The sequence below is a fragment of the Lepidochelys kempii genome, chromosome 16, assembly GCF_965140265.1.
Source record: "Lepidochelys kempii isolate rLepKem1 chromosome 16, rLepKem1.hap2, whole genome shotgun sequence".
Lineage (NCBI taxonomy): Eukaryota > Metazoa > Chordata > Testudines > Cheloniidae > Lepidochelys > Lepidochelys kempii.
In genome coordinates, this window is record NC_133271.1 from 16,278,518 (window position 1) to 16,305,385 (window position 26,868).

Consider the following 26,868-nt stretch of genomic DNA (forward strand, 5'->3'; position numbering starts at 1 on the left):
CTTCACTCCTGCCTTCATTCTTTCTCCCATGCCATCCCCTAGGTTTGTAACTCCCTCCCTCTTCTCATGCAACCACTTTCTCCTCCGTCAAACCCCGCTTGTAAACAAGTCTTCCATGAAGCCTTTCAACATTAATACACTGAAGAAAGGAGCCAGACAGAGAGCTCTGCAATGTTTTTAGACTACAGCATCTGCTGGTCTCTGCAGCATTTTGGGACATATCTTGACCTCAAACTGCAAAACAACCTTTGACTGTGATGGGATCTAGGTTTGGCCCTACATGCCTAAACTGTAAGGTCTGTCTAAGTTCCAGCATCATCTTCTGGGGACAGAGATCAGGTTTTGCTCCACATTTCATAAAACACTCAGCACACTGACTCTCCATGAACAATTTTATAATTCCACCTGATTTTTATTCTTTGTCCTGCCTGGTTGGATATGATCATTCCCTGCCCTTCCCTAGTGTCTTTCACCCAAGTTCTCACTTGTGCTTTACAAACATGAATACTTAGCCTCACAAACTCCTCTGGGGTGAGTCAGTGTCATTATCTCTGTTCTATAGATGGGGAAACTCAAATACATAGGGATTAAGGGACTTGCTCAAGGTCAAACAACAAACTAGTAGCAGAGCCAGGGATAGAATCAAGGTCTCTTGGGCCTGTCCTCTAACCACCAGTCCATCCCTCCTCTCAGTGTGGAATGACATGGTTGACATGCCAACCACAGCACTGTAGATTTTCTCTAGCTTTGGGTTTCTTTAATTTCTATCCTGACAGCTCAGTGCTCACTCTGCTATGCCACATTGGAGGCCTAGCTTCACTCCTTGCTTCCCAAGGGGCCTGGGGTTGAGGGGGAAGGGCATGAGGCGGCAACACCCGTCTCCCACCTCCCGAGGATGAGATGCCTCACAATAACCTTCCAACCAATTAAGGAGTTAGTTGGCCTTGTGTGGGGGGGGGGGTGGGCTGAAGTGAGACACAATCAAGTTGGGGGGTGTCAGGACTCCACAGAGAACTGCCCTCACCCCCAGGGGAAGAGGGAAACCTATTTCTCTCTTTACCATCCTGCACATTATACCTCACTTCACCCTCCCATCAAAGCCGGTGTGGCAAACTGCTCCAAACTCTCCACCCATGGTGCTCTGCAGTCATGTCCTACAGCCCACCTACCAGAGCACACACAGAGCAAGGCTGCAGGGGAGCAGGGGGAAGGAGGCAGTTCAGGGCACTGGTGCTTACTTGGCGAAGCCAATGAAATCCTCGTGGTTTGTGTTCATGTATGCCAGTTCGATGTCTATCAGGAGCATGACCTAGGGGGCAAAGACATAAAGAAAGTGGGTGAGAGACTAGGGATAGGTGCTACTAACACAAAGGCAGGTAGCAGGAGCCACCATTGAGTTGCCTTATGGCTCTTCTCAGCCAACACCTCCTTGTGCTTTGTGGGCACTCCTCTCCAGATCCCAACTTTACAACAAGGCCCATCTCTATCCCTATAGCTCAGACTCTTTCCCTAAAGGCTTCCCCTCTGCCTCCTGCCCTCAGGCAAGACCTGCAGGCCCTACCTGATCCTTGGTCCTGCCCTCTCGCTCACGAATGTGCGTAGTAACAATCCGCTCCATCTCCTCCCGCAGGTGAGGGTACTGGCTGAGCTGCAGGAGAGAGAAAACATGTGCACGTGGGAAAGTGGGGCAGGGTCTGGGGAATAACACTCCCCTCCCAACCATAACAGGGGTCCTAGAGGGCTAAAGGCACAGGAAAGCCAGAATTGCAGACAGATTTTCCCAAGTTCCTGTGGGGCCAAAGATCTCACTCACTGTGCTTTGAGCTTCTTCAGAGAGCAGCCCTTCTCCTCAGCAGCAACCCTCCTATCCTGCAGGAGACCAGACTACTGCCAGCCCAATTTGTTTCACATAGCAAAGGGCCCATCCCCAGATCTGAACACACCCAGTCTCGGGCATGTCTGAAATCCCAGTTTTATGGCTTAAGCCCATGGCTGGTTGTATCCCAATAAGCCCAATGAGTAGTTCTCTGAAGAAGGTCAGCTTCTTATTGGCAACTTAGGAAAGCGATGCCATGGCATTGTTGCCCTGGCTTTTGGCTACACTTTTTTTAAAACCTGCAGCAGCGAGTTCTCAGAGTCCAGGTCTACAGACTTGGGCTTGTACTATGGCGCTAAAAACAGCAGTGCAGATGTTGCGGCTTGGGCTCTTAAACTCCCTCCCTGGGCTTCAGAATCCAAGGGCCAGTCCGAGCCCAAACGTCTACACAGCTGTTTTTAGCGCTGTAGTACTAGCCCACACTGCTGTGGGCTCTAAAATGCAGTGTACTGGGTAGATATACCCCCTGACTCTAAGGGGAGCATCCTGGGTGAATGAAGATGATCAAAACTGGTCTCACATCCCATTAGCTAGATCACTAGTGGACAGTAGCCTGCCCTAACGAGCAATGCCACAGGTGGAGACGGAGGGCGTGGCCAACCTCTCAGGGAACCAGCCTTCTCCCAAGAAGAAAGCAGGAACCCTGGACTTTATGGGTGCTCCGGGTGTGTGGCTATAGCATTTCACTCCCCTTCTGCACTCCCTTTGCACTGGTGCAAGGGAGTGGAAAATCAGGGCCAGCATTCGTGTCACTGGTAAGTCTACTTTACCACTAATCGCTTGTTTCACACCGTGAGAAGGGAATTCAGTTTGCAGCACACAAACAAAAGGGAGTGGAGGGACACTGTCATCTGCAGTTGTTCAAGGCGGTGAATCCATAGAGATTGTGAATGAGAAACATGACAGTGCAAGCCAGGAAGCTGAATGGGGGCCGTGGCAACCCTCTGGCATTCAGGCAGCACTTCCTTTTTAACAAAAAAGTGCCACAGTATTCTACAATAAGGGGGCAGTGGTCCCAGTGAAATCATTGGGAGTTTTACCATTGACTTCAGTGGGATCAGGCTTTTGTTCCTAAACATCACATCCCACAGTGGTGCTACTGCAGCATTTGGGCCAATCCCTGGAGAAGGGAATCATTTTGCTTTCTTCCTTTAAAAAAAAAAGTAAACTTTTTGGGGCAGGGACTGTCTTTTTCATTTGACGTGTGTACAGCACCTAGCACAATGGGGCTCTGATCCCTGATTAGGGCCTCTAGACGCTATTGTAATAATCATAATAATAATTAGGCCCCTTTATTATCCAGTTAATCATTCTCTACTTAGCACTTAACCAGCATGAATCAGCTAATTCCTGCACCATTCCTGAGAGGAACAAGTGCCACTATCCCCCACTTTACTGAGGAATAGTGAGATAAAATGACTTGCCCAAGATCACACCGTAGGGCCCAAGTGCTGCATTAACCTCAATAGGGCAGCAACTATGTAGTTCTGAGTGCAGGATCAAGGCCTACATTAGCTGAAGTCTCAACTCCAGGCCTGTAGTCAGATCACTCCTTTCTCTCCCTCCCTCCCCAGAAAGTTGTTTTTTTTCCATTTTGTTCTAATATTTTGAAATATTTCAATTTGACCATTTAACGCCAACTGGAATTTCCTGACATCATCATCATTACCTCCTCCTACTATTTTGGGCTTCATTTTTGGCCATGTCTCTCATCTGCCTTAGTACTGCACTGCCTCAGTTCTGCTGATCTGATGGGGGTTTTTAAATCTGATTTGGCTTTTGGATTCTTATAAATAAAGGACTATGACAATATGCTACAGGAATCAGCCCAGACCCTGCACAATCACCATTGGAAGCTCAAAGGCATAGGGCAATTGCCATCAAGTAGTGAGGTATTTGGGTCTGCTTCACCACTGTGTCACTCCAGGTTAATTGCACCACTGCCATGCCCTTGAAATCAACACAGCTTCCCTGGCATATGGCTGGAGTAAGGGAGCAGGGGATCAGGCCCCTCTCTTTATAAATAACTCTTCTGTTCTGAATGTCACTGGCTCCAGATTGATAGGAACAGCTTTCTGCTCACACTGAAGGTGGCCCCATGTGGAAACGGGCTCCCCTTATACCTTGAGAAGGGGCATATTAAGATTTCTCTTGGATCTTTATAGTCTAGGCTGCTTGTTGCTTTAGAGGGAGAGGCAGCACTTCCTGTTTTCTTCTGAGGTTGAGGGGGTGCTTCATGTCAAAGAATCAAAAACAGGAAGTTGGAAAATCTCTAAGCAAATCTCAGCTTCTTTGACTTAAGAACAAAAAAATAAATAACATGAACAAAGGCAAGGTGAGGTACAAAACGTTCTCAGTTTATTCAAATCAGGATCAACCAGCAAAGGTTACAAGCAAAAGAAACCAATAGCACCACGTTCACAAGACGTCATGCAGGAGGCCTCCCACCTCGGCATGCGTGGGAGAAGCAGGGGTGGGCAAGAAGGGGGACATGAAGACTGGCCACAGGATGTCATGTCCACTGGGGAACATGCAATGGAATGCAAGGGGTGGGGGTGGGGTAATGCCAGCAGTGCAAGCAGCACCCAGAAATGCCATGACTCTGAAAGACGGGAGAGCAGGTGACCCTGCCAGGGGCTCTCAGCCGGTCTGGGAGGGATTTCCACACTCAAGTAGGTTTTCACTTCTGACCTAATTGCATTTCCCTCTCCAGTCATAATGCAAGCTCAAGACCCTCTCTTAAAACAGCCTAGCCCCAGGGAAATCCTCATGACACAGCTCTAGGTCCCTGTTCTTGCTAACACTGAGTGCCCATCTCTTAGTCAGGAATCTTAAGATCTCTAACTGAAAGAATCCTGATTTGTAAGGCACCCTTTCTGCATACATAAGGCTCTGCTGTGCAGTTTGGACACAGAAAGTTCCTGCTTTTTGCAATCCATGAGAGGGGATGCTACATTCCTAGAAGCACTGGCTCCGATTCTCTGCCTCCCGAGCAACTGAACTTCGTGCAGCCTCAGTTGCACAGGGTATTCTTGACTATCTGCTCACAACTACTGCATAATGTTGCTGTGTGCGGTGAAAAACTCTCTCATTATACCCCAGAGTAGGCTGATTTCATTGGTGGATGAAGAGATCCTTGTATGAGCAGTTTTAAAGCACTTTGAGATCATTCAGGATGGAATAAGAGATTATGATTAACAACTATAATAACTAAAGATCCGTAGAAGAGACAAAGCCATCTGTTCTTTGGCGCCTTTGTGAACATGGTTTAGCCATGTGAAGAGAGACTAGCTATTGACTGCTATCGAAGAGACAGCCAAAGTTGGGATGGGGGAGCAATTAGCAGCAGTTTCTTACATGGCCTGATTCTGATTTTATTTACAGCAGTGAAATCGGGTGTAGCTCCCTTCAAGATAGTTTTTCATAGCACACAGCAACATCATGGAGTAGTTGTGAACAGATAGTCAAGAATACTCTATGCAACTGAGGCTGCATGAAATTCAGTTGGTAGGGAGGTAGCATATAGCTCCCCCAATGCCCAGGAAACTTGGATTAACATTCCTCTTATGAAAAGCTTTGTGGGTCTTTAATAAACAGAGTCTCAATTTTATGTCTCATCCCAGAGGTAGCATAGGCTCCTAACACTATGGTAGGATGGTGGGTATTCTACCATGACAATTCCTGCAGAACCTAGACTTTCCTTGGAGGTCTCTCATCCAAATATTAACTAGCCCTAACCCTGCTTAGTTGGAGATCAAGCAGGTATGCAGCCCAAGACGTATGAAATAATGGACAAGTACTACACATCAGTAAGTCCTCTACACAGTTCATCTCCATAGCTTTACATCATGAGAAAGTGTCACATGTACAGCCGACCCTACAGCTAAATCTGTCCTTCAGGCCCTCAGAATTTCCCATCTTGATTCTGCAACATCTGCCTCCATTGCCCGCTCCAATCCATATAAAATGCTGCTGCTAAAGTCATCTTCCCTGCCAAACATCTTAATCATCTCTCTCTCTCTCATACACACACTTGGAATTCTGTTCTCCCCTCTGCTCCCCCATCCAATACAAGTTTCTTGCCACTGTTTTCAGAGCCCTGTATAGCTCTGCTCCCCCTCCTTGTCAAACCTCATTTTGTTCCGCATCCTCTGCTCTTCTAATGGCGACAGCCTTGATTCTCTGTTTATCAGCTTCTTGCACCATCATCTCTGTTGCTTCTTCCACACTGCCCCCTATGCATGGAAAACCCCTTCCTGAACTCATCCACAAAGCTCCTACTTTCCTGGCATTTAAGTCCCCCTTAAAGACTCACTTCTGCTGTGCGGTCTATGAAAAATCTAGTTGACATATGTATATTAACTGCATTTTGTCAAGATGAAGGTTAGTCCCACCTAGATCATAGAATATCAGGATTGGAAGGGACCTCAGGAGGTCATCTAGTCCAACCCCCTGCTCAAAGCAGGACCGATCCCCAATCAGATCATCCCAGCCAGGGCTTTGTCAAGCCTGACCTTAAAAACTTCTAAGGAAGGAGATTTCACCACCTCCCTAGGTAACACATTCCAGTGTTTCATCACCCTCCTAGTGAAAAAGTTTTTCCTAATATCCAACCTAAATCTCCCCCACTGAAACTTGAGACCATTACTCCTTGTTCTGTCATCTGGTACCACTGAGAACAGTCTAGATCCATCCTCTTTGGAACCCCCTTTCAGGTAGTTGAAAGCAGCTATCAAATCCCCCCTCATTCTTCTTTTCCGCAAAGTAAACATCCCCAGTTCCCTCAGCCTCTCCTCATAACTCATGTGTTCCAGTCCCCTAATCATTTTTGTTGCCCTCCGCTGGACTCTTTCCAATTTTTCCACATCCTTCTTGTAGTGTGGGGCCCAAAACTGGACACAGTACTCCAGATGAGGCCTCACCAGTGTCAAATAGAGGGGAACGATCATGTCCCTCGATCTGCTGGCAATGCCCCTACATATACATCCCAAAATGCCATTGGCCTTCTTGGCAACAAGGGCACACTGCTGACTCATATCCAGCTTCTCGTCCACTGTCACCCCTAGGTCCTTTTCTGCAGAACTGCTGCCTAGCCATTCGGTCCCTAGTCTGTAGCGGTGCATTGGATTCTTCCGTCCTAAGTGCAGGACTCTGTACTTGTCCTTGTTGAACCTCATCAGATTTCTTTTGGCCCAATCCTCCAATTTGTCTAGGTCCCTCTGTATCCTATCCCTACCCTCCAGCGTATTTACCTCTCCTCCCAGTTTAGTGTCATCTGCAAACTTGCTGAGGGTACAATCCATACCATCCTCCAGATCATTTATGAAGATATTGAACAAAACCAGCCCCAGGACTGACCCTTGGGGCACTCCACTTGATACCGGCTGCCAACTAGACATGGAGCCATTGATCACTACCCGTTGAGCCCGACAATCTAGCCAGCTTTCTATCCACCTTATAGTCCATTCATCCAGCCCATACTTCTTTAACTTGCTGGCAAGAATACTGTGGGAGACAGTGTCAAAAGCTTTGCTAAAGTCAAGGAACAGCACGTCCACTGCTTTCCCTTCATCCACAGAACTATTCTATTTATATATTGTACCCCTCCCCCTAAACTCTATTTGAATGTATGTCTGTCCTCAGATTGTGTGCTCCTTTGGAAAGGGGCTTTCTTTTTTGCTTGAAAAGCACCTCACACACTGAGGGCACTGTCACAAGCAATATTAATAAATCACTTTAATAATAGATACGCCCAATTCAAACCCAACCCAAATCTGGATTTATAGGACAAAGACACTGGGCAAACATCAACTCCTCACCTTTGGTGGGATGAAGGGCTGAGAACCTGCCACACCCGAGAGTCCAGACATTTCCATCCTGATTCTGTAGATGTCTAAGCCAATTACACAGATGGAGGGAGCAACCTTGCACTGGCCAGGCAAAAGAGCAAAGTTTTTTCCATCTCTAATTTGTAGAGACCAAATTCTGCAGTCCTTGTTCCAGCAAAGCTTCCATTGACTACAATGGGACCATCTCTAGATAAGGACTGTGAAAGGACTTCTGGATTCAGTCCAGCACTATCTTACAGCGGATTTTCTTTTCTTCCTGCCTCATCAACTCCTGGTGACAAGCTCTCTTCTGTCCCATCAGCTACATTTCCCCCTTGCTTCCTTTCCTATTTTCTGTTGCTCAGAGGCCTGGACATGGAAATGTAAATCCTGACTGTACAACTCCATTATTTCATCTCCACCCTAGAAAACCTCTACCCTCCCTTTCTTCCTTCAGTGCCAAATCTGTCCATCCTACCACGCCAGAATGAGTTTCAAAATCCACAGAAGGTGGATGGGTAAGATCCCAGCCATCTGAGCAGGGTGCCACACTGTAAGAAGCTAGTGTCCACTAACACTGCAGTTTTTCTTTTTCCCCTCTACACTGATTTCTCTCCCCTGAAGATACAACTTCAATCAGAGACAGAAAAACATCAATGGAAACAAACCAAAATCACTACAAGCAAACATGGCGGGTGGAGGGGGAAGGATGGAGGAGTGTCTCCCACACTGAGCTGGAAAACAGGAGGATTTAGAGAGAGAAATCCTTTGGGATGGAGCAGCAGTGCTCGAGGGATGGCAATGAGCAAAGTGCAGTAGCTGCTGAGATCAGCCCTGCTGAATACAATGAGGTCCCTTCATCTCTTGCCATTATTCTGAGCTCTTAAATTTATACTGGATTCTCCCTTCTTTCCCACCTGTCTCTTCCTAATCCTGCCCCACAAATCTGGGATTATGTATGTTGGCCAGCCCAGACCCTCCAATGCAGAAAAGGGATTGTGGGTAATTTTTATAGAGGCTTCCAACTGGAACAAGAAGTGCTGTCCCCTTTAACTCACCTGGCAGAGAAACTTGCACAACTGGGCTGGTGGGGTGCAGGATTTTAGTCCTTCCTTGGCAAATTAACGTATTAATTAGTTAGTCTACCCTTCTATTTAAAGAGGTGTGTGGCGCTCTCTACTGCACCATACAGGCCTAGGAAACCAACCCACTTTCCCCCAGACATATACTAGCGCATGTATGATGGCCTCTACTTATTCAAATGGGTGGTACCTTTTTCCACTTTGCTGCTCTTTAAGATACCCTGGAATTTGCCTCCTTTCCTTTGCTTCGGGGCAGGGAAAAGCAGCACAAGATTAATCCTTCTCTCTTTACTAGCATAATGTGTAGAGTTAAAGATCAGCAGGAAAATGAGAGGGAGAAGACATAGAGCTCTGTCATCTGGATGGAGGCTGGGGTTATTCTGTGGCCCAATAATCTGGCAGAGGGGCCTGGATTCTTTTTATTTTTTAAGGCCTCTCTCTAACTTGTTTCCTTGTTCTAAGATGTTTGGATTTCCAGAGAGGCAGCAACAAAGGGACACAGAAAGGTTTTCAACGTGCAATCAGGAAGAGTAGGGTGAGGGGCTTGCAAGGGGGTTTATTCTACACCGAGCTGCATGCCAAGGGGCTGAAGTGAGGAATGGGGGCTGGCTAGCAAACAATCAGCTGTATCCAGCTGACTTCTGAATTCATAGCAAAGAGATCCATCAGCTGAGGCCTGATCCCTCTCCCCTACTTTTCACACTGCTTGGATGCCTGTGGGCTGCTTCTTTTCATCAGATGATTATTTATATAGTAGAACCTGACTTCCATGGCTGTTCTCCTTGTTCTCACCAGATTTGTTGTTGGTCCCCTGGTGTGAGCCCAGGCCCTGAAGGGTGTGAGGAAAGGGTATGTGTGTGTGTGAGAAAGAGGAGTGGTGCTTTGCCCTTTCTTTATGTTGTTGGTTTCTTTACCTTTTCGCTACACTTTCTGATGGTGGATGTGAGCTCACTCACTACCATATCCACACACTTCAGACTCGGCTCCTTCAACTTCTGCACCTGCTTTTTCACTATGGCTTCAAAAGCGAGGTCAGGCGTGAAGAGACCCGTTCTGCACAGTGAGGGGCAGGGAGGGAAGAAGCAACAAGGAAGAAAGAAGAGCAAAGCAGACGGAGGCAGAGAGAGATTGAGAGATAGAGCAGAAAAGGAAAAGAGAGAGAGAGAGAGAGGAAAAGAAAGAAGAGAAAAACACAAGGCAAAATGAGAAGTGAGATTTTGGTTCACTCCACAGATAAATTGAAGCAGGTGAGCATTGCTGCAGGGCCCATGTGCTGCCAAGTATCAAGGGATTCTACAGATGCATGGAAATGGCACAGTGGGAAGGAACAGACAGAGTAGGTGAAACCATGAAACAGAGCCCAACAAAATGGATGGGTGGATGGATGCATCCAGGGATCCCTCTCCCAGAGCAAGCCTTCTCCACAGGCAATGAAGGCTGAACACACTGAGCCTCTCACTCTTTTCTTCACCTGGGTCAGTCTCATTTCTCTCTGCTGTTCCATGGGTCTCTTTTCTTGCCTTTTTACCCACCAGCTTTATCCCTTTCTCTTTCTTCTTCCCTTAAGTTCCCCCTAATCCATTCCATCTAAAGATGGACTGCATGGGGGTGGGGACTGGGGGCAGTGGCGCAAGTAGAATTTATTTCTTACCAGTATGCTGCACATAGGCAACTCATGGGAGGGACACAAAGGGGGGGGGGGGCACATGACCCCCCCCACATGACTCCTCCCCACCTCACCCCCAGCCTGGGGCCCCCGCACTCTCCCTGTTCCCTCCCCATCCCACATTACCGGGGGTTGGGGGGGGCAGCAGCTCTGTCCTCCCGCTGTGCCAGATGCAGACTTCTGAACTGCAGTGTTCTCTGGAACCACAGCAGCAAAAGGAGCAGCTCCTCCAGCACAGCTGTACTGCCCTCAGCCCTGTCCACTGGCACAGCTGTCCAGAGATACTTCAACCCCAGACATACACTGCTCCATTTTGATCACAGCACCTTTTCCCATGCATTATGTCACTTACAGCTAATGTGAAAGGCTGCTCTGTTCATGTTGGGATGTGTAGTTTCCAGAGTACCCATCTCCTCCCAGGTGCACTTCTCAGAGCCTGGCAGGTTGCCAGTGAAGCCCTTGTTTGGGTAAAGAGCGGGTGCCCTTAAAGTTAAAATGGCCCCTGCATGTCTCAGAAAATATGTTCCAGGTCTCACTGCCTATTCAGAGATTCAACCTACCTGCTAAGTTCAATATAGCCCCTTTAGATGTATCTGAGTCAGGCTCAGTGGATGGAGCCTGGGAAAGGGACCCTCACACAAAATGTCCCTTTAGCTATCTGAAAATTTTAGTAACATCACCACTTTGTTTCTTTAAAGTCAAAAATGTCACCACTCACACTTGCGCACACACACAACATGAACTGCAGCAAACTCAGTCTCTAGCCTCTGAACCACTATGGGACCCAAACCCGCTACACTAACAAGAAAACACCTTAAACATTCTGATTCCCCTCACACTCCCTTCAGACCATCGTCAACGGAGACGATGGTCTGACCCAGTATCTCTTGCTATAACTGACCCAGTATCTCCCCCAGCTAGATTTGTTCCTCTTTGTCCACCTCTTTCCAACATTTCCTCTTTCTTTCCTATGTGTGTGTCACCTGTGTACCACACCTGCCCAGTCTCCCTCACTCCATTAGAGGTGGCTGTGGAATACTGAGTTCCCATCTTCTGTCCCAAGGTCTCTTTCTGTCCTCCCTGATCTTTACATTTCCCTCTCTCTTGGGTACCAGGTATCCTCATGGAAGGAAGAATCTGTCCTTCATGTCTATAATAGAGACAATTTCACTACTGGTGTAAATTCATTCCTCAAGGAAAAAGAAAGAGAAAGACAAGACAATGAAGGTGGAGATAGACAGAAATGGGAAGGGAGGGAAGGAAGGAAGGAAGGAAGGAAGGAAGGAAGGAAGGAAGAAAGGAAGAAAGGAAGAAAGAAAGAAAGAAAGAAAGAAAGAAAGAAAGAAAGAAAGAAAGAAAGAAAGAAAGAAAGAAAGAAAGAAAGAAAGACAGGGAAAATGATTCGTAAGGGAGAAGAGGGCAGGAGTGATAAAGACTTAAATGATGCTTGATGGATGGTAAAACTAACCAAGGGAGGATTAAGGGGACTTGAAAAGTGGGCACTTCAGATTCAGTTACTGGATGACTCTGGGTACTTGGCAGCCCAAAGGTCTTTGCTTACCTGTCACCAGCACTAAGGGCAATTTTCTGGGTGCTCCCCACAGCTACATACCTCAACAGAAGACAGCAGGATAGAAAAAGGAAGCTCCTCCCAGCATTCTAAAAACTTGAGGAATCTGTCACTGTCTGTCCACTTTGCTCTCCCAGTATGGACTGGGACAAAGCACATGTATTTGAGCCTAAGCACCTCTGCAGAGACCTCCAGCCCCAAGCAATGCAGTCTCTTGCAGAGCAAACCTGAGACTCACCACTCGCGCCCCCTCCCCCCCCGCTTTTTTTTTTTTCTCCGAATTCGAGGTTTCAATCTCCCTTGGGAGTCTCCTGCAATGCCCTCACCCGGTTACCTGCTCCTGAATGGCCAGCAGTGATCCGACATACCAAGAGTCTCCAGTGCCCACGCTATCACACTCTGGCTGAGATGCCCTTTCACCAGGACCTGGACCTGTCTGAAGCAGCAGGCCATGGCTGAGAGGAATGGCAGGCAGTCTCCCCGTCTTTCTCACACTGCTTCTCAACATTAAATCTAAGCCCAAACTCAGACATGAAAATCGCAATATTTGCAGGATCGACAGAATTATGACTGGCTCTCTCCCACATCCCAACTGAAGTCCACAACAGTCAATCAGAACCCAGAGAATGAAACCTCCAGGGCACCCCCATCACAGCAGGAGGAAGGGAAAGGCAGGAACTCAGGAGAGAGTGGACACCTCCACTTTCCTTCTTCTCAGCCATTTACTGCTCCTTCAAAACAAGATACAAACCAAGCCAATCAGAAACCATACCAAATTCCACAAGCTTAGGAACATCTCCCTGTAGGGAAGCCCACAGCTTGATCATTCCATATTAGCAAAGCCTACTTCCCCTCTTGAATCTTGATCCTCCACATTTGAGAGTTTATGTACCCTTTTGCTCTGTGATGGTCAATCAGGGGCCAGATTGGGTGATACCAAGTCCCCAGAAGTTCCCAGGGGAAATCTATATCCCAGACTCTGACTTGGAAATTAATATCAGAAATTAAATTCAAATCAGATATAAACCATCAGCCTCTAGAGGAAGAAATAACCTTGGTTGTTATAAAGAGTTAATGTTCATGTTAGAGAGCTGGTGGAGGGGGTTGTGTTTCTGGAATGGGCATGTGGGGGGAGACCCCAATGTTCCAAAGACACCTCTCATGGAATGGGGGAGACTGGCAGCAACCCACTCCTATCAGCTGTCCCATCTCTTTCTGATTGGCTGGTTGGCTGGAATGCCCCAGGCTAGTATCACTCAGGTCTAGTCATGCTGCTGAGGAGGTGGTTAGAAACATCAAGTTTCACTGCAGGCAGCTCCTTGCCCAGATCACAGTGCTGTGCTTCAGCCAGCGAGCAGGTGGGCGGGCAGGTGTTAGCGTGTGAACTCCATGTTCCCTCCGGTTACCTTCTTGGTGCATTGTCTAACGGTATTGATTAACTCCGAAATGACCATGTCCACGCATTTCAGGCAAGGCTCTTTAATCTTCTTCACCTGCTTTTTCACAATGGTCTCAAAGGCCATGTCGGGCGTGAAGAGACCGGTTCTAAACACCCAGGGCGGGGGACAAGACAAGGCAGGAGGGGAGGTAGAGGGGGGAAGGAGAATGTCACAGCATTACACAGACATTTCAGAGCAGGCCCTTGTATCACTGACACCCAGCTCATTGGCCCGGAGGAACCATAAAACCCATGAACAAAACCTCACTGAAATCAACGGGAATGGAGGGTGCTCAACACTTCACAAAAATGATCTCTTAGGGTGAAAATGACCAACACAGGGACCAACACTAAGCTTATGTACCACTTCAGCCTTTAAGGCGGGGGGCATTTAGGGTTTAAGTAGTTCATAGGGCTGGCCCTCTGGTGAATATCACCCTTAGAGAGTTTCAAGAAACCCTTTCTTAATTATAATAAGGGAGCAATAAATACTAATACTATTGCTCAAATGAGCCTGACCAGATCAGATGGAATGAGCTGAAGGAGAAGAAAATAAACTTGTCAATATCTGATCACCTGCTTGCATTCTCCAGAGTTCAATAGAGATTCTGAGGGGTGCTGGGCTCCCACAGTCCCCACTGACCACAGGGGGAATCGCAGTATCTCAACATCTCTCAGGTAAGGCTGCCTGTTAGGCATCATAAGCCACACATCATTAATCTTCTCTAATACAAATGCAAAGATGTTAACTTACCATGCATTTGGGACCTGGTCCTGCAAAGTACTGAGCACCCTCAGCTCCCATTGAAGTCACTGATGGTTGAGTGTGCTCAGCACCAGCTTGCAGGATCGAGCCCTAGTAGATCTGGGAAAATAAACTAAAACAATATTTTAAGAAATTAAAAAGGTGTGTAGGAGGTGTTTAGCATCCCTTCCTATGTCACTTCCTCTTACTACAATGTGATGTCACTTCCTCTTTCTCACATTCAGCACAGGAGATGGAAGAAAAAGGATGATCACCAAGACAATTTTACCTTTCAGGCTCCTGCTGCTCTCACATGGAAACAGAAAGCAAACTGATTTGGATGAACATCAGTACCACCCAATACAAGGCAGTTCACCTGCCAATGGCCCAGACAGGTGTTCCCTCCCCTCTGCTGACCTACCGTACCTCTGAAGTCTTCTCAGCTTGGTTTGGAAGGTCTAGAGATATTTACAAGGCTGTGCAGTCATAGGCCTGCCTAGTGCATGATACATGCCTGATACCATGGATGTTCTTGATGGCGTAGCTGATCTCTCGCCGGAGTTCCTTCTCGTCAAACTCCATCTGCACCAGAAGAAAAGATTGTCAGAAGGGGCCCGGCAACCCATACAGCAGAGCATCATGCAGATACAGAGCAGAGGGCCCCTGCCAGGTCATGACTCAGCCCTGCAAGATGAAGGTGTGGAGCAGGAGTGTGGCCTGTTGGCTGGAGCACAGGAGTGGGAGTCAGGAGATCAGGCTTCTGTTGCCAGCACTCATATGCTGTGTGAACTTTGGAAACCCAGCTTAGGGCTTGACTGTCCGTGTACGTCTACACCCAAGCTGGAGTTGTAACTTCCAGCTTGGGTAGATGTACATGTTAGCTCCAACTGAACTAGTGTGATAAAAATAGCAGTGTGGCCATGGTGGCATGGGCAGTGGGTCAGACTAGCTCCCTAAGGATGTACCCAGGGTCCCAGATGGGATTGTACTTGGGCAGCTAGCCTGTCCCACTGTCTGTGCCGCTGCAGCTACACTGCTATTTTTAGCATGTTAGCTCAATTGAAGTTCGCACATATACATCTACCTAAATTGGAAAATACACCCCCAGCTCCAGTGGACGTGCCCTCAGAAGTGCTGCCCAGCTCTCATTGACTATACAAATGTCCTTAGAAACAAAGGGAATGAGAAACTAAAAATATAAGATTGTGTCCCAAATAAAATGGTTTGCCTTGCAAGGTTTGCATGCGATCTCAGCAGCTGTTTTTTCCAATATACACATAAAAAACTGGATTTCTCTCTCACATAGAAAAGTTACATCATCAAACACAATGCAGGCTCTTGTCTTTCATTGACAAGGCCTCAGCATCTCATTCAAATGGAAAGGATCATACTACTACTAAGTGAAAATACAGGCAAGCCAAAGCATAAGGGGAACAGATTGGCTCCTGCTTGATCTTCTGTTCTGAAAACCATCAAGAAAAGGTTATTTCATCACCTTTTCCTCTGGAGCTTTTATACATTATAGGTCAGATTCTCCCATACAGTGAAGGCTCTGTGTGTCTCCCTGCTAGTGCAATTTGTCCCCAGCACCAATGTGTGCAGTCCCAGGAGGACACCACAAGAAGATCCTCTGGTGGTGTTAAATCAATGAAGGGCCATTTACACCACCCATTTCTTTGCTGCTCATGTAGAAGTGAAGGTCTAATGTGATTGTAGCAAAGGAGACATAGTTAGGATGTCCCTGAACCCCTACTGATCCTTGGCTGTATTTTCTGCCCCTTGGGAGTGTTTAAGAGTCAGCATAAGTTGGAGCAGCCCTTAGTTTGGTATTAGCTTGGCACATCGGGACCAGCCCTGCCCACAGCATCAACAGGATCAATGGAATGCAGTTTTCAACTATCTCTGCATCTGCCCCCAAACTACACCATGTGCAGATCAGCCAGAGGCAAAGATCTTACTCTACCTCTCTACATGGACATTCAGCTGACCAGAGACACTCTTTGGCTTGAGGTGAACAAACTAAAGCTTCAGCATTTGGGGTCCATGTCATCAGAACAGTTAAGGTAAAACCCTTTTACATAACCAGGAAGAGAAAGTGAGGGAGTTCCTATGCTCTGCTACCAGGGCAGGAGCTGAGGTAGAGGCCATGTTCAGATACTGGAAGGGTGCTGAAGGAGAGGACAGGCTCTGGCAAGGGGTGAGGGCTGAGGGAAAAGAGAAGCCAGGAATGGAGGTGAGAGAGAGAGGAAGGAGGCAAAGAACAGAGAGGACTGGTAAAGGAAAAAGAAAACAGCAGGTGAGAAAGACAGGTGAAGAAGAGAAAGAAAGTGATGAAGGTAAAGAGAAGGTCAAGGAATAAAGAAGAAGCGAATTAAAGAGGAGACAGCCGATGAAAAGGAGAAGAGATGACAATGAGCCAAGAAGATGGCAGCTGAGAAGGACAGGTGAAGAAATGACAGCAGGTGGAGAGAAAATAGGCAGGTAGGTGAGAAGGATAGGATGGGGAGTGGTACCTTCACCAGTTCAAAGGGGAACCGCTCATGGAAGATGCGGTTGATCCTAGCTCCTCCAGACAGCTCGTAGGTATCAATCTGGTCACCAGAACCTTCAATACGTTTCTCAAAGTCCACAGCAAACTGCTGGACCATCCTAGGCAGAAAGAGAAATGAATGGGGGAAGATTGCCAGATACACTTCTCCTAGGAGGGGCGCGCAACAGGAGTCACTTACTGCAGCAGAGCTTTGGTCTTCCGGGCAGGATCATCAGGACGGAAGTTCTTGTACTCATCCACCTCTTTCTCAATAGAGAGAAGCTGGCTCTGGAGTTTGTTTCGCAGGCCTGGCAGGGTGTCTCGGATGTGATTTGTCAGTTGCTGCACAAGTAGAAGGTTGAGAAATGGGTTAAAAAGCCTGTGATTGAACAGGGTTTGCTGACTCAGCAAAAGGGCAGAAACAAAATGGGCTATTTCTCTGTGACAGGAGGATCATTAGCCCTGTGGGCCAGAATAGGCTACTCCTATGAGCCACAGGGCATCAGTCTTGTGTGGCAGAGTGGGCCAGTCCCACTGACTGAACTAGGTTTTGAGTGGGGAAAATAATGAGATTATATCAAGGGGAAGCCATCATTGGATAGGTCATCTCTCCAGTATAAAGGAAAGAGCTAGGTTATGGATCTGTCTTTGGAAACTCCTAGGGCTTCCCTGCAATGCAGAGGTAGCAGAGAGACCAGGCAGAGCAGGGACAAAATCAATACCTGAAAACTTTTAGACAAATTGGCCCCACCAAGCTTCAAATATGCATGAAAGGTTGATGAATAGTGCAGCAAGGCCTATTATGTGGACATAATGGGGTTGTCAGGTTCTAAGAAGAAAAGGAGGTTGGTTTCTTTTGACAGTCCAGTGTCCAGGTGAAAATACTATCTATTTAGGTACTTATGTGGCCCTCATCACCATACTATCTGAGAGCCTTGCAATGCCCCTGTGAGGTAGGGATATCTGGCTTTTACAGACAGGGAACTGAGGCGCAAGGTAGTTTTAGGATTAAGCCCTAAAGTCCTAGGCTGAGCAGAGACTTGAACCCAGGTCTCCTGAGTTGAACCCCAGTCTACCCAGTTCTCATGTAGCTGGGCAATGCCCTTTTCAGAAGGCCATCAGACACAGAACTATACTAGCTAGGAGAAGTACATAGTAATAATATTCTATACTTCCCTAGCACCTTTCAACAAAGGATCCTAAAGCACTCACAAACATTGACTAACTGAGCCTCAAAACTCCCCTTTGAAAGAGAAATAATTTGTGCCCATTTTACAGATTTATTACTGCTCTTGGGTAAAGGACAAGAAAAATTAAAATTATGTTTATTTCCATAAACTAGCCAAACAAAGGGGACTTCATTTCTATTTTGGGGGTGGATTTGGAAATGTATTTTATTGCAACCTCTTTAACCTTATCCATAAACGTATCAGACCTGCCAAATCGGACTCATCTGAGGACACCCTGTAAAGTATCCCATTTAGGAGGATGAAGGACTTTGCTGTGCGAGTTTCAGCATCTTTAAAGCACTAAAACGTTAAACTTTTAAACTATGGGTCCTGCTGGAGTCTGGACAGGATCTGGGTTGGCTCTGAACGTCTTGTTTTAGGCTTTGATCCTGTCAACATGACACAGTCAAAAAAAAAAAAAAAAAAGCTGATCAATTTTGAAAAATATTTTTAAATCGGAAACAAAAATGTTCATAGAAAATTTCCAAGTTTTTTTAATTTTCCAGTTTTTCAACAACAAAATCAGGTCTGACTGTCAGGTTTTCATTAAAAAATGGAAAATTTCTACAAATTTTTTTTTAAAAGTGTTTACTAAATATTCTGTGGAAAATGCTTACCGTTTTCCGACCATGTGTTTAACTTTGACGCCAATGGGACGACAAACATGCTTAACGCTAAACACGTAGCTAAGAAGCTGCAGGATCAGGGCCTGGCTGTTTCCTTTGCAATCTTGCCAAGCAACAGATGCAAATGGTGGCCAGCCACAAGCACTGAGCAGGAAATAGCCTGCACTGGCTCCTCCTGGCCACAGGGGCCGCTGTTGCGCCAGCACTTGAGCAGGGAGACAGTTTCTCCTCCTCTCAATGCTCCCTCTGCCAGTGCCCAAGGGGGATCCTGTGGTGCTGGGGAGTGGGAGGCTTGTGCCTGGACTAGGAGGGGACAGAATGGGGGATGGGAGCCCAGGAGCCCCCTTGAGCCTCAGTCCTTTCAGCCTGGCCCCCTTTGAGGCCTGGCTCCTCATTCTGTCCTCCCAGCCTGGATCTGCTTGACCACGGCTCCCTCAATCTGTCCTCCCAGCTCAGGCCCCTTGAGCCCCACCCTGGCTCTCCTTGAGCCTGTGCCCCCAGCCTAGTTCTCCTTGAGCCTCTGCCCCCCATCCTCTGTGCCCCCAGCCTAGTTCTCCTTGAGCCTCTGCCCCCCATCCTCTGTGCCCCCAGCCTAGTTCTCCTTGAGCCTCTGCCCCCCATCCTCTGTGGCTCCAGCCGAGTTCTCCTTGAGCCTCTGCCCCCCATCCTCTGTGCTCCCAGCCTAGTTCTCCTTGAGCCTTTGCCCCCCATCCTCTGTGCCCCCAGCCTAGTTCTCCTTGAGCCTCTGCCACCCCTCCCCCATTCTGTCCTTCCAGCCTAACCCGCTTGAGCCCATGCTCCTCATTCTATGCCCCTGGACTTTTCCCCCTTGGAGCCTCTGTTCCCCTGACTTGCAGCTCACCTTCCCATGTCTGAGTTGGTCTCTCCACTCCCGGATAAACTCTGCGCACAGGAACCTCTTCCCCCACGTCCTCACTGGAACATGCCAAGGTAAAGGCCTTTATCACTGTATCCCAGTATTCCCTTGACAGTAGCTATCTATGATGTTCGTCTCTAGCACAAGGGATGTGGGGACCTGAGCCTATTTGCTTTGATGGAAATGGGGTGTATGGTGAATGGTTTGAAAGCCACTACTACAACATCATATGGTCAACTGGAATTTAAAAAAAAACTGACTAATCACCAGAAATTCCAATTTTTGACAATCCTGTTTAAATAGTGTCCAGAGTAAATATCCAGAGTTTGATTTAATTCCTTTAAAACAAATTGCACAGGATTTTGTCTGCTCCTTTCCTCATGTACCTGAGGGGTCTTTCCAGCAAGGGAGAAGAAGCGGATCTGAGAGCAACATTATCAGATTGCTAATGCATGAGCTGGGAAGTACAACTGATCCTCAGCAAAACAGGGAAACTGATGATTAGGGCTACAGATTTGTCACTGCAGTTTTATTAAAAAATCAGGGAGCAGTCACTGTAAAAACAGACTCCAACAAGAGACTGCTGAATTGGAATTAATTTGCAAACTGGACACCATTAAATTAGGCTCGAATAAAGACTGGGAGTGGATGGGTCATTACACAAAGTCAAGCCATTTCCCCATGCTTATCCCCCCCCCCCCCCCCGGTTACTCTCACCTTCTTGTCAACTGTTGGAAATGGGCCATCCTGATTATCACTACAAAAGGTTTTTTTCTCCGGCTGATAATAGCTCACCTTAATTGATCACTCTCGTTATAGTGTGTATGGCAACACCCATTTTTTCATGTTCTCTGTGTATATATATATTTTCCTACTGTATTTTCCACTGCATGCATCCAATTAAGTGGGTTTTAGCCCACGAAAGCTTATGTTCAAATAAATTTGTTAGTCTCTAAGGTGCCACAAGTACTCCTCGTTCTTTTTGTAAATGTAGTAAAGTTTGCAGGTTACTAAATTTACTGTGACTGCTCCCTGAGCTTTCTCCCCCTGCTCTCCTCACCCTGCCTAATGGGCACTGACCATCTGCAACAGCATGTTCCACCCAGGCACTGCAACCCTAATCCTGCCTGGTGAGTTAGGGCAGCCAGGACAGGACAAAACATGAGTGATACTGTGACCCGGTGCATCAGGTCTCAACGGTCTGAGCAGGGAGCTGGGTTCAGCACCACAGGATAGGAGCCACTGGGCTTGCTCTCCAGTGTGGGCCTCCCCCGGGCCTGGTGACCCACTGTTTGGGAAAATCACGGACAGGAAAAAAAGACACAGACAAACAGAAAAATCATGGTATGCATGAGATTTTTCCACCCATGGCACACCTACAGCTCTACTGATAATACACAGTGTGTTTCATCTATCTGTGTATCTTAGGGTTTTATACTGCTACCCATCATTATAGTCCAACTACCAAAATCAGTAGCAATAGCAAAGTCCCTCGAAGACTTCATGGAGTCTCTGACACTCTTCCCTTTTTGGGGTCAAAACACTGTTTGAGGGAGAGATTTTGGTTTTGATTTTTTTTTAGTCTTTAAGATTTGTATTCATTTCTCTCTCTTTTTATTTTTTGAGTTGGTAGGGGCTTAGAGGCAGAAGGGGGAGTCAATGCTGTCTCATTCTTATGGTGAAAAGGCTTTTTTTAAAAACATTTTTTCACAATTTCAAATATATCAAAAAATATACCAGAAAAAATAGAGAAAAGTACATACGCTTTTGCTAACTTCTTTCAATTCTACTGATCTTAGGTGTAATTGAACTATAGCAATTAAAAAATTGTCAGACAAATGCAATTTGGAAGTTGATGGTGTCCCCTTAAATCTTAACATTTGAGGTTTTGGTTTTTATAGTTTCCTCCATCCGATGTGTCCCAGGAGAAGGCAGCCCTCCAGCCAGATTAGAGTCTTATCCAAATTAATTTATAAAACAATTTTCTGATAGGCATCATTTTTAATTGAACATCCAAATCACTTTAATTAATATTATAAGACTACAGGAAATGCAATGATCTCTTGAAGCTAAAACCCCAAAAACATGGTAGGCCAAGTTCCGCTCTCACTTACAGTGGTGTAAATCAGGAGGAATTCTACTGGTGTAAATCCAGACTAATGCCATTGACTTCAGTTTACTTACTCTGGATTTATACTGATGTTACTGAGAACAGAATTTGGCCTTTTGTCTTTAGTTCATGAACTTGATTTTCAGCCCAGAGGAAAGTGTTTTTCATTATTTCAGTGTATTTGAGTCAGGCACAGTTTAGTGGTCCTGTACTGACACTCTCTCCTTTTGTGACCTTGGTCAATCATGTAGCTGTTCTGTGCCTCAGTTTCACAGCATTAAAACAGGGACAGTAATCATGTATCGATCCATTGTGAGTATTCATTAATTCATGTTTGTCAAGTGCTCTAGGAGTGTTTAGTATTGTTATTATCTCCAAGTAACCCTGGGTGACAGCCCCATTTGGGTCTGTTCTCTGTCCTGGTGGTACCCAGCTGCAGAGCCCAGCTTCCGTTACCTGGTTCAACACTTTCTGCAGGTAGGGGGTACCCATGCGTTCAGCCATATGTCTGTAGGATGGGTGGGAGAGAAAGAACTTCCTCTCTGCAGCCAGTGCAGCCTGAATGTCCTTCTTGCCATCAATGTCCTTCTGACTTCTGTTGACCACACCGATGTAACCTACCAGTGAAAAGACCAAAAGTCAGATGGCAGCACAGAGGAAGTGCAGAAACATTGGACACAGCCAGGAGACAATCCAGGGTATGGAGAGCCTGCGATATGACACTAGGAGGGGAGGGTAAAGGGGAGTCGAAAAGGGTGATTCTGCACTTGGACTCCTGGTAGTGGAAGGAGAGGGAGACCCCACTGATAACTGGAACCAAGAAACAAGTTGAAAAATTTAAACTGGAATTTCCACTAGACTCTGATACCTGGGAAGGAAAAGAGAAGGCAGGTGGAGAGCTGCAGTCACTACTGCTAACCAGCTAAGATTTGTGAATCTCCCATTACATTTATTTATTATCATGTCCTCTCCGCAATTCAATTATTATTCTCACCCACCTGTTATGTCTTGTCTTCTAATCTGTAATCTTTTTGGGGCAGGAGCTGTCATTTATTTTATCTTTGTATAGCACTTACCCAATCTGATTGTGTCCTTTAGGGCAATGGTTCTCAACCTTTCCAGACTACTGTACCCCTTTGAGGAATCTGATTTGTCTTGCATACCTCCAAGTTTCACCTCACTTAAAAACTACTTACTTACAAAATCAGACAAAAATACAAAAGTGTCACAGCACACTATTACTGAAAAATTGCTTACTTTCTCATTTTTACCATAGAATAAAATTAATTGATTGGAATATAAATATTGTACTTACATTTCAGTGTATAGTATATAGAGCAGTATAAATAAGTCATTATGAAATTTTAGTTTGTACTGACTTCACTAGTGCTTTTTATGTAGTCTGTTGTAAAACTAGGCAAATATCTAGATGAGTTGATGTACCCCCTGGACGACCTCTGCATACCCACAGGGGTACACATACCCCTGGTTGAGAACAACTGCTTTTGGGCTACCACAGTATAAATAAGGCTTCTGTTTTTATTGTTTGTTTATTAATTTAGTTTTTCAGGGTTTATTTTTAGCAACTTTTAAGTTTTATGCAGGTGTCCAAAATAGAGGTGTTATCTTTGTGTATATGGAAATAAGTAATGTCTATTATATATATTAGTATATATACTACATACAGTAATATATACTGTAATGAGTAATCTCTTTATAATGTTCCCTAGTGCGCTTTAACATACTACTCATTCAAACAGCACTATGTTAAAGTGCACTAGGGAACCTTTAGTGCACACCAGCAGGGTCTACACAGACCAATTAATGCACAGCATTGGTGTGCTTCAGAAGTCACACATAATACTGCTTCCTGTAGACCAGCCCTTCAATACAAGTAACCATTTCCGGTGTTTCTCCAGTGGTATTGGATAAACACCAGTTTAATTCTTTTTATCAGGGGTGTTTTATCTGTGTTGACCAGTTATAATAAAAAATCAAAAGTCCTAAATATAAATGTTAAAGAAAAAGAGAGCCCAGATTCTGATATCTGGGAAGGAGGGGTGAGACCCAGGTTCCCATGTCTACAATTTTTCTTCCATAGAAAAAGATATAACACAGAGAACAGGATTCTGCTTTTGGGTTTTGGCTGCCAGGACCGCATACTGAGGTACAAAGACTCTTGGGAAGGGATTCCCTGCAGAGGAGCATGGCCCATTTCCCCTTACAAAGAGGTAGGGAGGTTGGTTATTCTCTCTTGGAACTGAGGGACCTCTGTTTCCAGCTTGGAACTGAGGGGCCTAGTGATTTAACATCAGGTTTGGGGCAGATATTCTATCAGAGAGGAGAACACTGTTGTGGCACAGGTTCTGGGGAATGTTGGAGGAAGGGGATGGGACCAGAAGGGAAAGAAGGGAGGAGAATGAGGAGGAAATGGAAAGAGGATCCATACCTCTTCGAAGGGGAAGTAACTTGTTTTCTAGCACATCTCGTGCATCGGTTCCTTCATCCATGAGGTCCAGTTTAGTGATGACTCCAATGGTGCGCTGGCCTTGGGGACACAAGCAGACATGTTAGCTTGAACCAACAACAATTCCTGTGAACTATTTGGGCAGAGGAAGCACTGCAAATTACCTGACTGGGTTCCACAAGGGCTCTTGAACTCAGCACATGGGACTTCCAGCCCAGGGTTTGGGGGAGAGGGGACTGGAGCATACCAGTGTGGTAGGAGAGGAGAGAGGGAAGGCTGATTCTCAGATACCCCCATTCTGGACTACAGCAGAGAGGGGGCTTAGTGCAGATGGCTCTAACCAACAGCTCTATCCCCTTTAGGGAGAAGTTGGGTGACTGAAGGTGAGAAGCCTTTTTCCTCACTGGAGGGAGAACCAGGAACTTCTAGAACAGGGGTCAGCAACCTTCAGTACGCAGCCCATCAGGGTAATCCACTGGTGGGCCGTGAGATATTTTGTTTACATTGACTGTCCGTAGGCATGGCCCCCCATGGCCGTGGGTCGCTGTTCCCAGCCAATGGGAACTGTGGCGGGGAGAAGAGGGAGGCGTGCCTGTGGATGATCAATGTAAACAAAATCTCTCGCAGCCCGCCAGCAGATTACCCTGATGGGCTGCATGCCGAAGGTTGCTGATCCCTGTTCTAGGACAACAACCCATGTTGAAGCAACCTCAATAGGTACTTCCACAGGACAGGGTACTTCCACAGGAGTCTTTGTGTGTTGAGCATGCCACTGCCTTGCTGATTGGAGGGTACATGGGTTGAGAACACCACTGTCTCAGGGGGTTGTGTGAACTGGGCAAGAGCTATGTGTGTTGGGAAGACTGTTTCTTGAGCAGGGTAACACGTCTTTGGCATACACCATTACTCGTATCCAGGGACAAGGGAGAACCAGATCTAGTGCCAGAAGTGCCATGCTAAAACAAAAACAGAGGCTGGATTTACCTTGGGGGTCAACCTCCTTTGCAATCTTGAGGGCATCAGAGTTGGCGAGATCAGAGTTGGCTGGGGATACAGCCAGGATGAGGCAGTTCTCTTTGGTGACGAACTGCATGAGCATTTCCCGGATCTGGAACTCAATGTCAAGTGGCTGGTCCCCCACTGGGACTTTTGTCATCCCTGGTAGGTCCACAAGTGTCAGACTCAGGACTAGACAAAGAAAAGGAGGAGAGTGAGGGTCCTAATTAGGGTACCTTGTTGTGTTTATGAGAGGGATCCGTAAATTTAAAAGTGGTTACCTACTGCACGGATAGGCATGATAGATATATACATGTAACTCAGCTAGCAGCACCCAGAGTCTCATGCATCCCAGAAAAAAAGTAAAAAAAGATAGTTCCTTTTTGTTAGTGGAGAGAGCAGTGGACTGGGACTCAGAATTCTATAGGTTCTGTTCCCAACTCTGCCATTGGCCTGCTCTGACCTTGGGCAAGTCACTTCATCTCTTTCTACCTCAGTTTTCCCATTTATAAAATAAGGATGATGACACTGACCTCCTTTGTAAAGTGCTGTGTGCTACTGATGATGCAAAGTGAATTATCAGGGCTAGGTATTATTAATAATAATAATCATATTAATAGAGAAGTAGTAGCTATGAGGTCTAGTAGTTAGAGCAGGGGACTGGGAGCCAGAAGACTGGGCAATATTCCTATCTTGTGTCTAATGGTTAGAGCAGGGGAGTGGGACACAGGACTTCCAAATTCTACTCCTGTTTCTGCCACTGACTGTGTGACCCTGGGCAACTCATTTCTCATCTCAGAGCCTTAGTTCCCTATCTGTAAAATAGGGCTAATAACATTGACCAATCTTTCTCAGTTGTTTTGCAGTTTAAGGAGCTTTGAGATCCCTGGTTGGAAGACACCAGACAGGGACAAAAGATTTATCAATCCAAATATTTTGCTGTGTATTAATCTCTATTATGCAACAACTTCTGAAAGGCTTTTATTTGCCACATCCTAGTCTCTTCAGTCTCCTGCTGCCAAGGCATCTCAGTGTAAAGTGGGAGACCCTCCTTTCAGTATGGCTGATGTCTACACACCATGAGTCATTCCTGCTCAAGGGCCAAACAGTGCATATACTACAAGAAACTTCTGCAGCATCTCCCCATCTTTGGTGCAGAAAAGAGGTGTTGGGGGAAGAAAGACAGAGATACAGTGAGAGAGGGCTGACTTTCAGTGAGCCATTCACTCCATCTCCCTTTTGTGTGGCAGTAAACAATGCTCATAGGTTCATATATACAGGAATAGGGCCCATATTATATTATGCCATTGATTTTGGTGGGGGATTCTGCTTAAAAAAAGACAATGGTGTGACATGATGCCAGATTTCCTATCAGCTTTTAAATCTGAACAACCCCTTGAGCTTCATTTGGAAGTGGCAATTCATTGCTGCAGTAGCAGTTAGTCAGGTAAGTGATGTTGAGAAAAAGCCAAGCACAAGATGATTAACCAACTATAGGGCTGTATCCTGCAATCCTTTCTCAGGTAAATGTCCAAATATCTATGACAGGAGTTTTGCCTGAATAAGGGCTATGGGACTGGGCCCATTAAGATTAGGGGCAGGATGTAACAGGTAAGGAACTGGAGCACAGGCACCAAGAGACTCTGTCTTTAAATCAGTGATTCTTCAACCTTTTCATTCTATGGAGCACATGAAGATACCTTCACCATCTCTGTTCTGAACACCATACATCTCCTGATCATAGTCTGAGAACAGCTCATTTAAATGTTAAAAGAAAACCCAGCAGAGGTAATTGTGGAGTAGCACTGGCAGATTATGAAGGGAGAGT

The 26,868-nt window shown here is 46.2% G+C and overlaps 1 protein-coding gene across 24 annotated transcripts in view; it reads right to left on the reverse strand.

Moving 5' to 3' along the window:
* Window positions 1-26,868, reverse strand: part of DNM1 (dynamin 1) — a 103,901-nt gene that overhangs the window by 41,211 nt on the left and 35,822 nt on the right. For 20 of the 24 annotated variants that reach the window (XR_012155249.1, XR_012155247.1, XR_012155250.1 and 17 more), the window contains exons 4-12: window positions 25,029-25,232; window positions 24,027-24,125; window positions 22,034-22,194; window positions 16,935-17,077; window positions 16,719-16,854; window positions 14,720-14,787; window positions 13,429-13,567; window positions 1,562-1,648; window positions 1,239-1,309 (exon numbers count right to left, since the gene is read on the reverse strand). Coding sequence is in view for 20 of the 24 variants with exons in the window: in XM_073314340.1 (XP_073170441.1) it covers window positions 1,239-1,309; window positions 1,562-1,648; window positions 13,429-13,567; window positions 14,720-14,787; window positions 16,719-16,854; window positions 16,935-17,077; window positions 22,034-22,194; window positions 24,027-24,125; window positions 25,029-25,232 (1,108 nt within the window). In the remaining 4 variants the exon portion in view is untranslated. Of the gene's footprint in view, window positions 1-1,238; window positions 1,310-1,561; window positions 1,649-9,700; window positions 9,840-13,428; window positions 13,568-14,719; window positions 14,788-16,718; window positions 16,855-16,934; window positions 17,078-22,033; window positions 22,195-24,026; window positions 24,126-25,028; window positions 25,233-26,868 lie in introns of all 24 variants that reach the window. The other 4 variants (XM_073314338.1, XM_073314333.1, XM_073314344.1 and 1 more) reach the window with 2 other exon arrangements.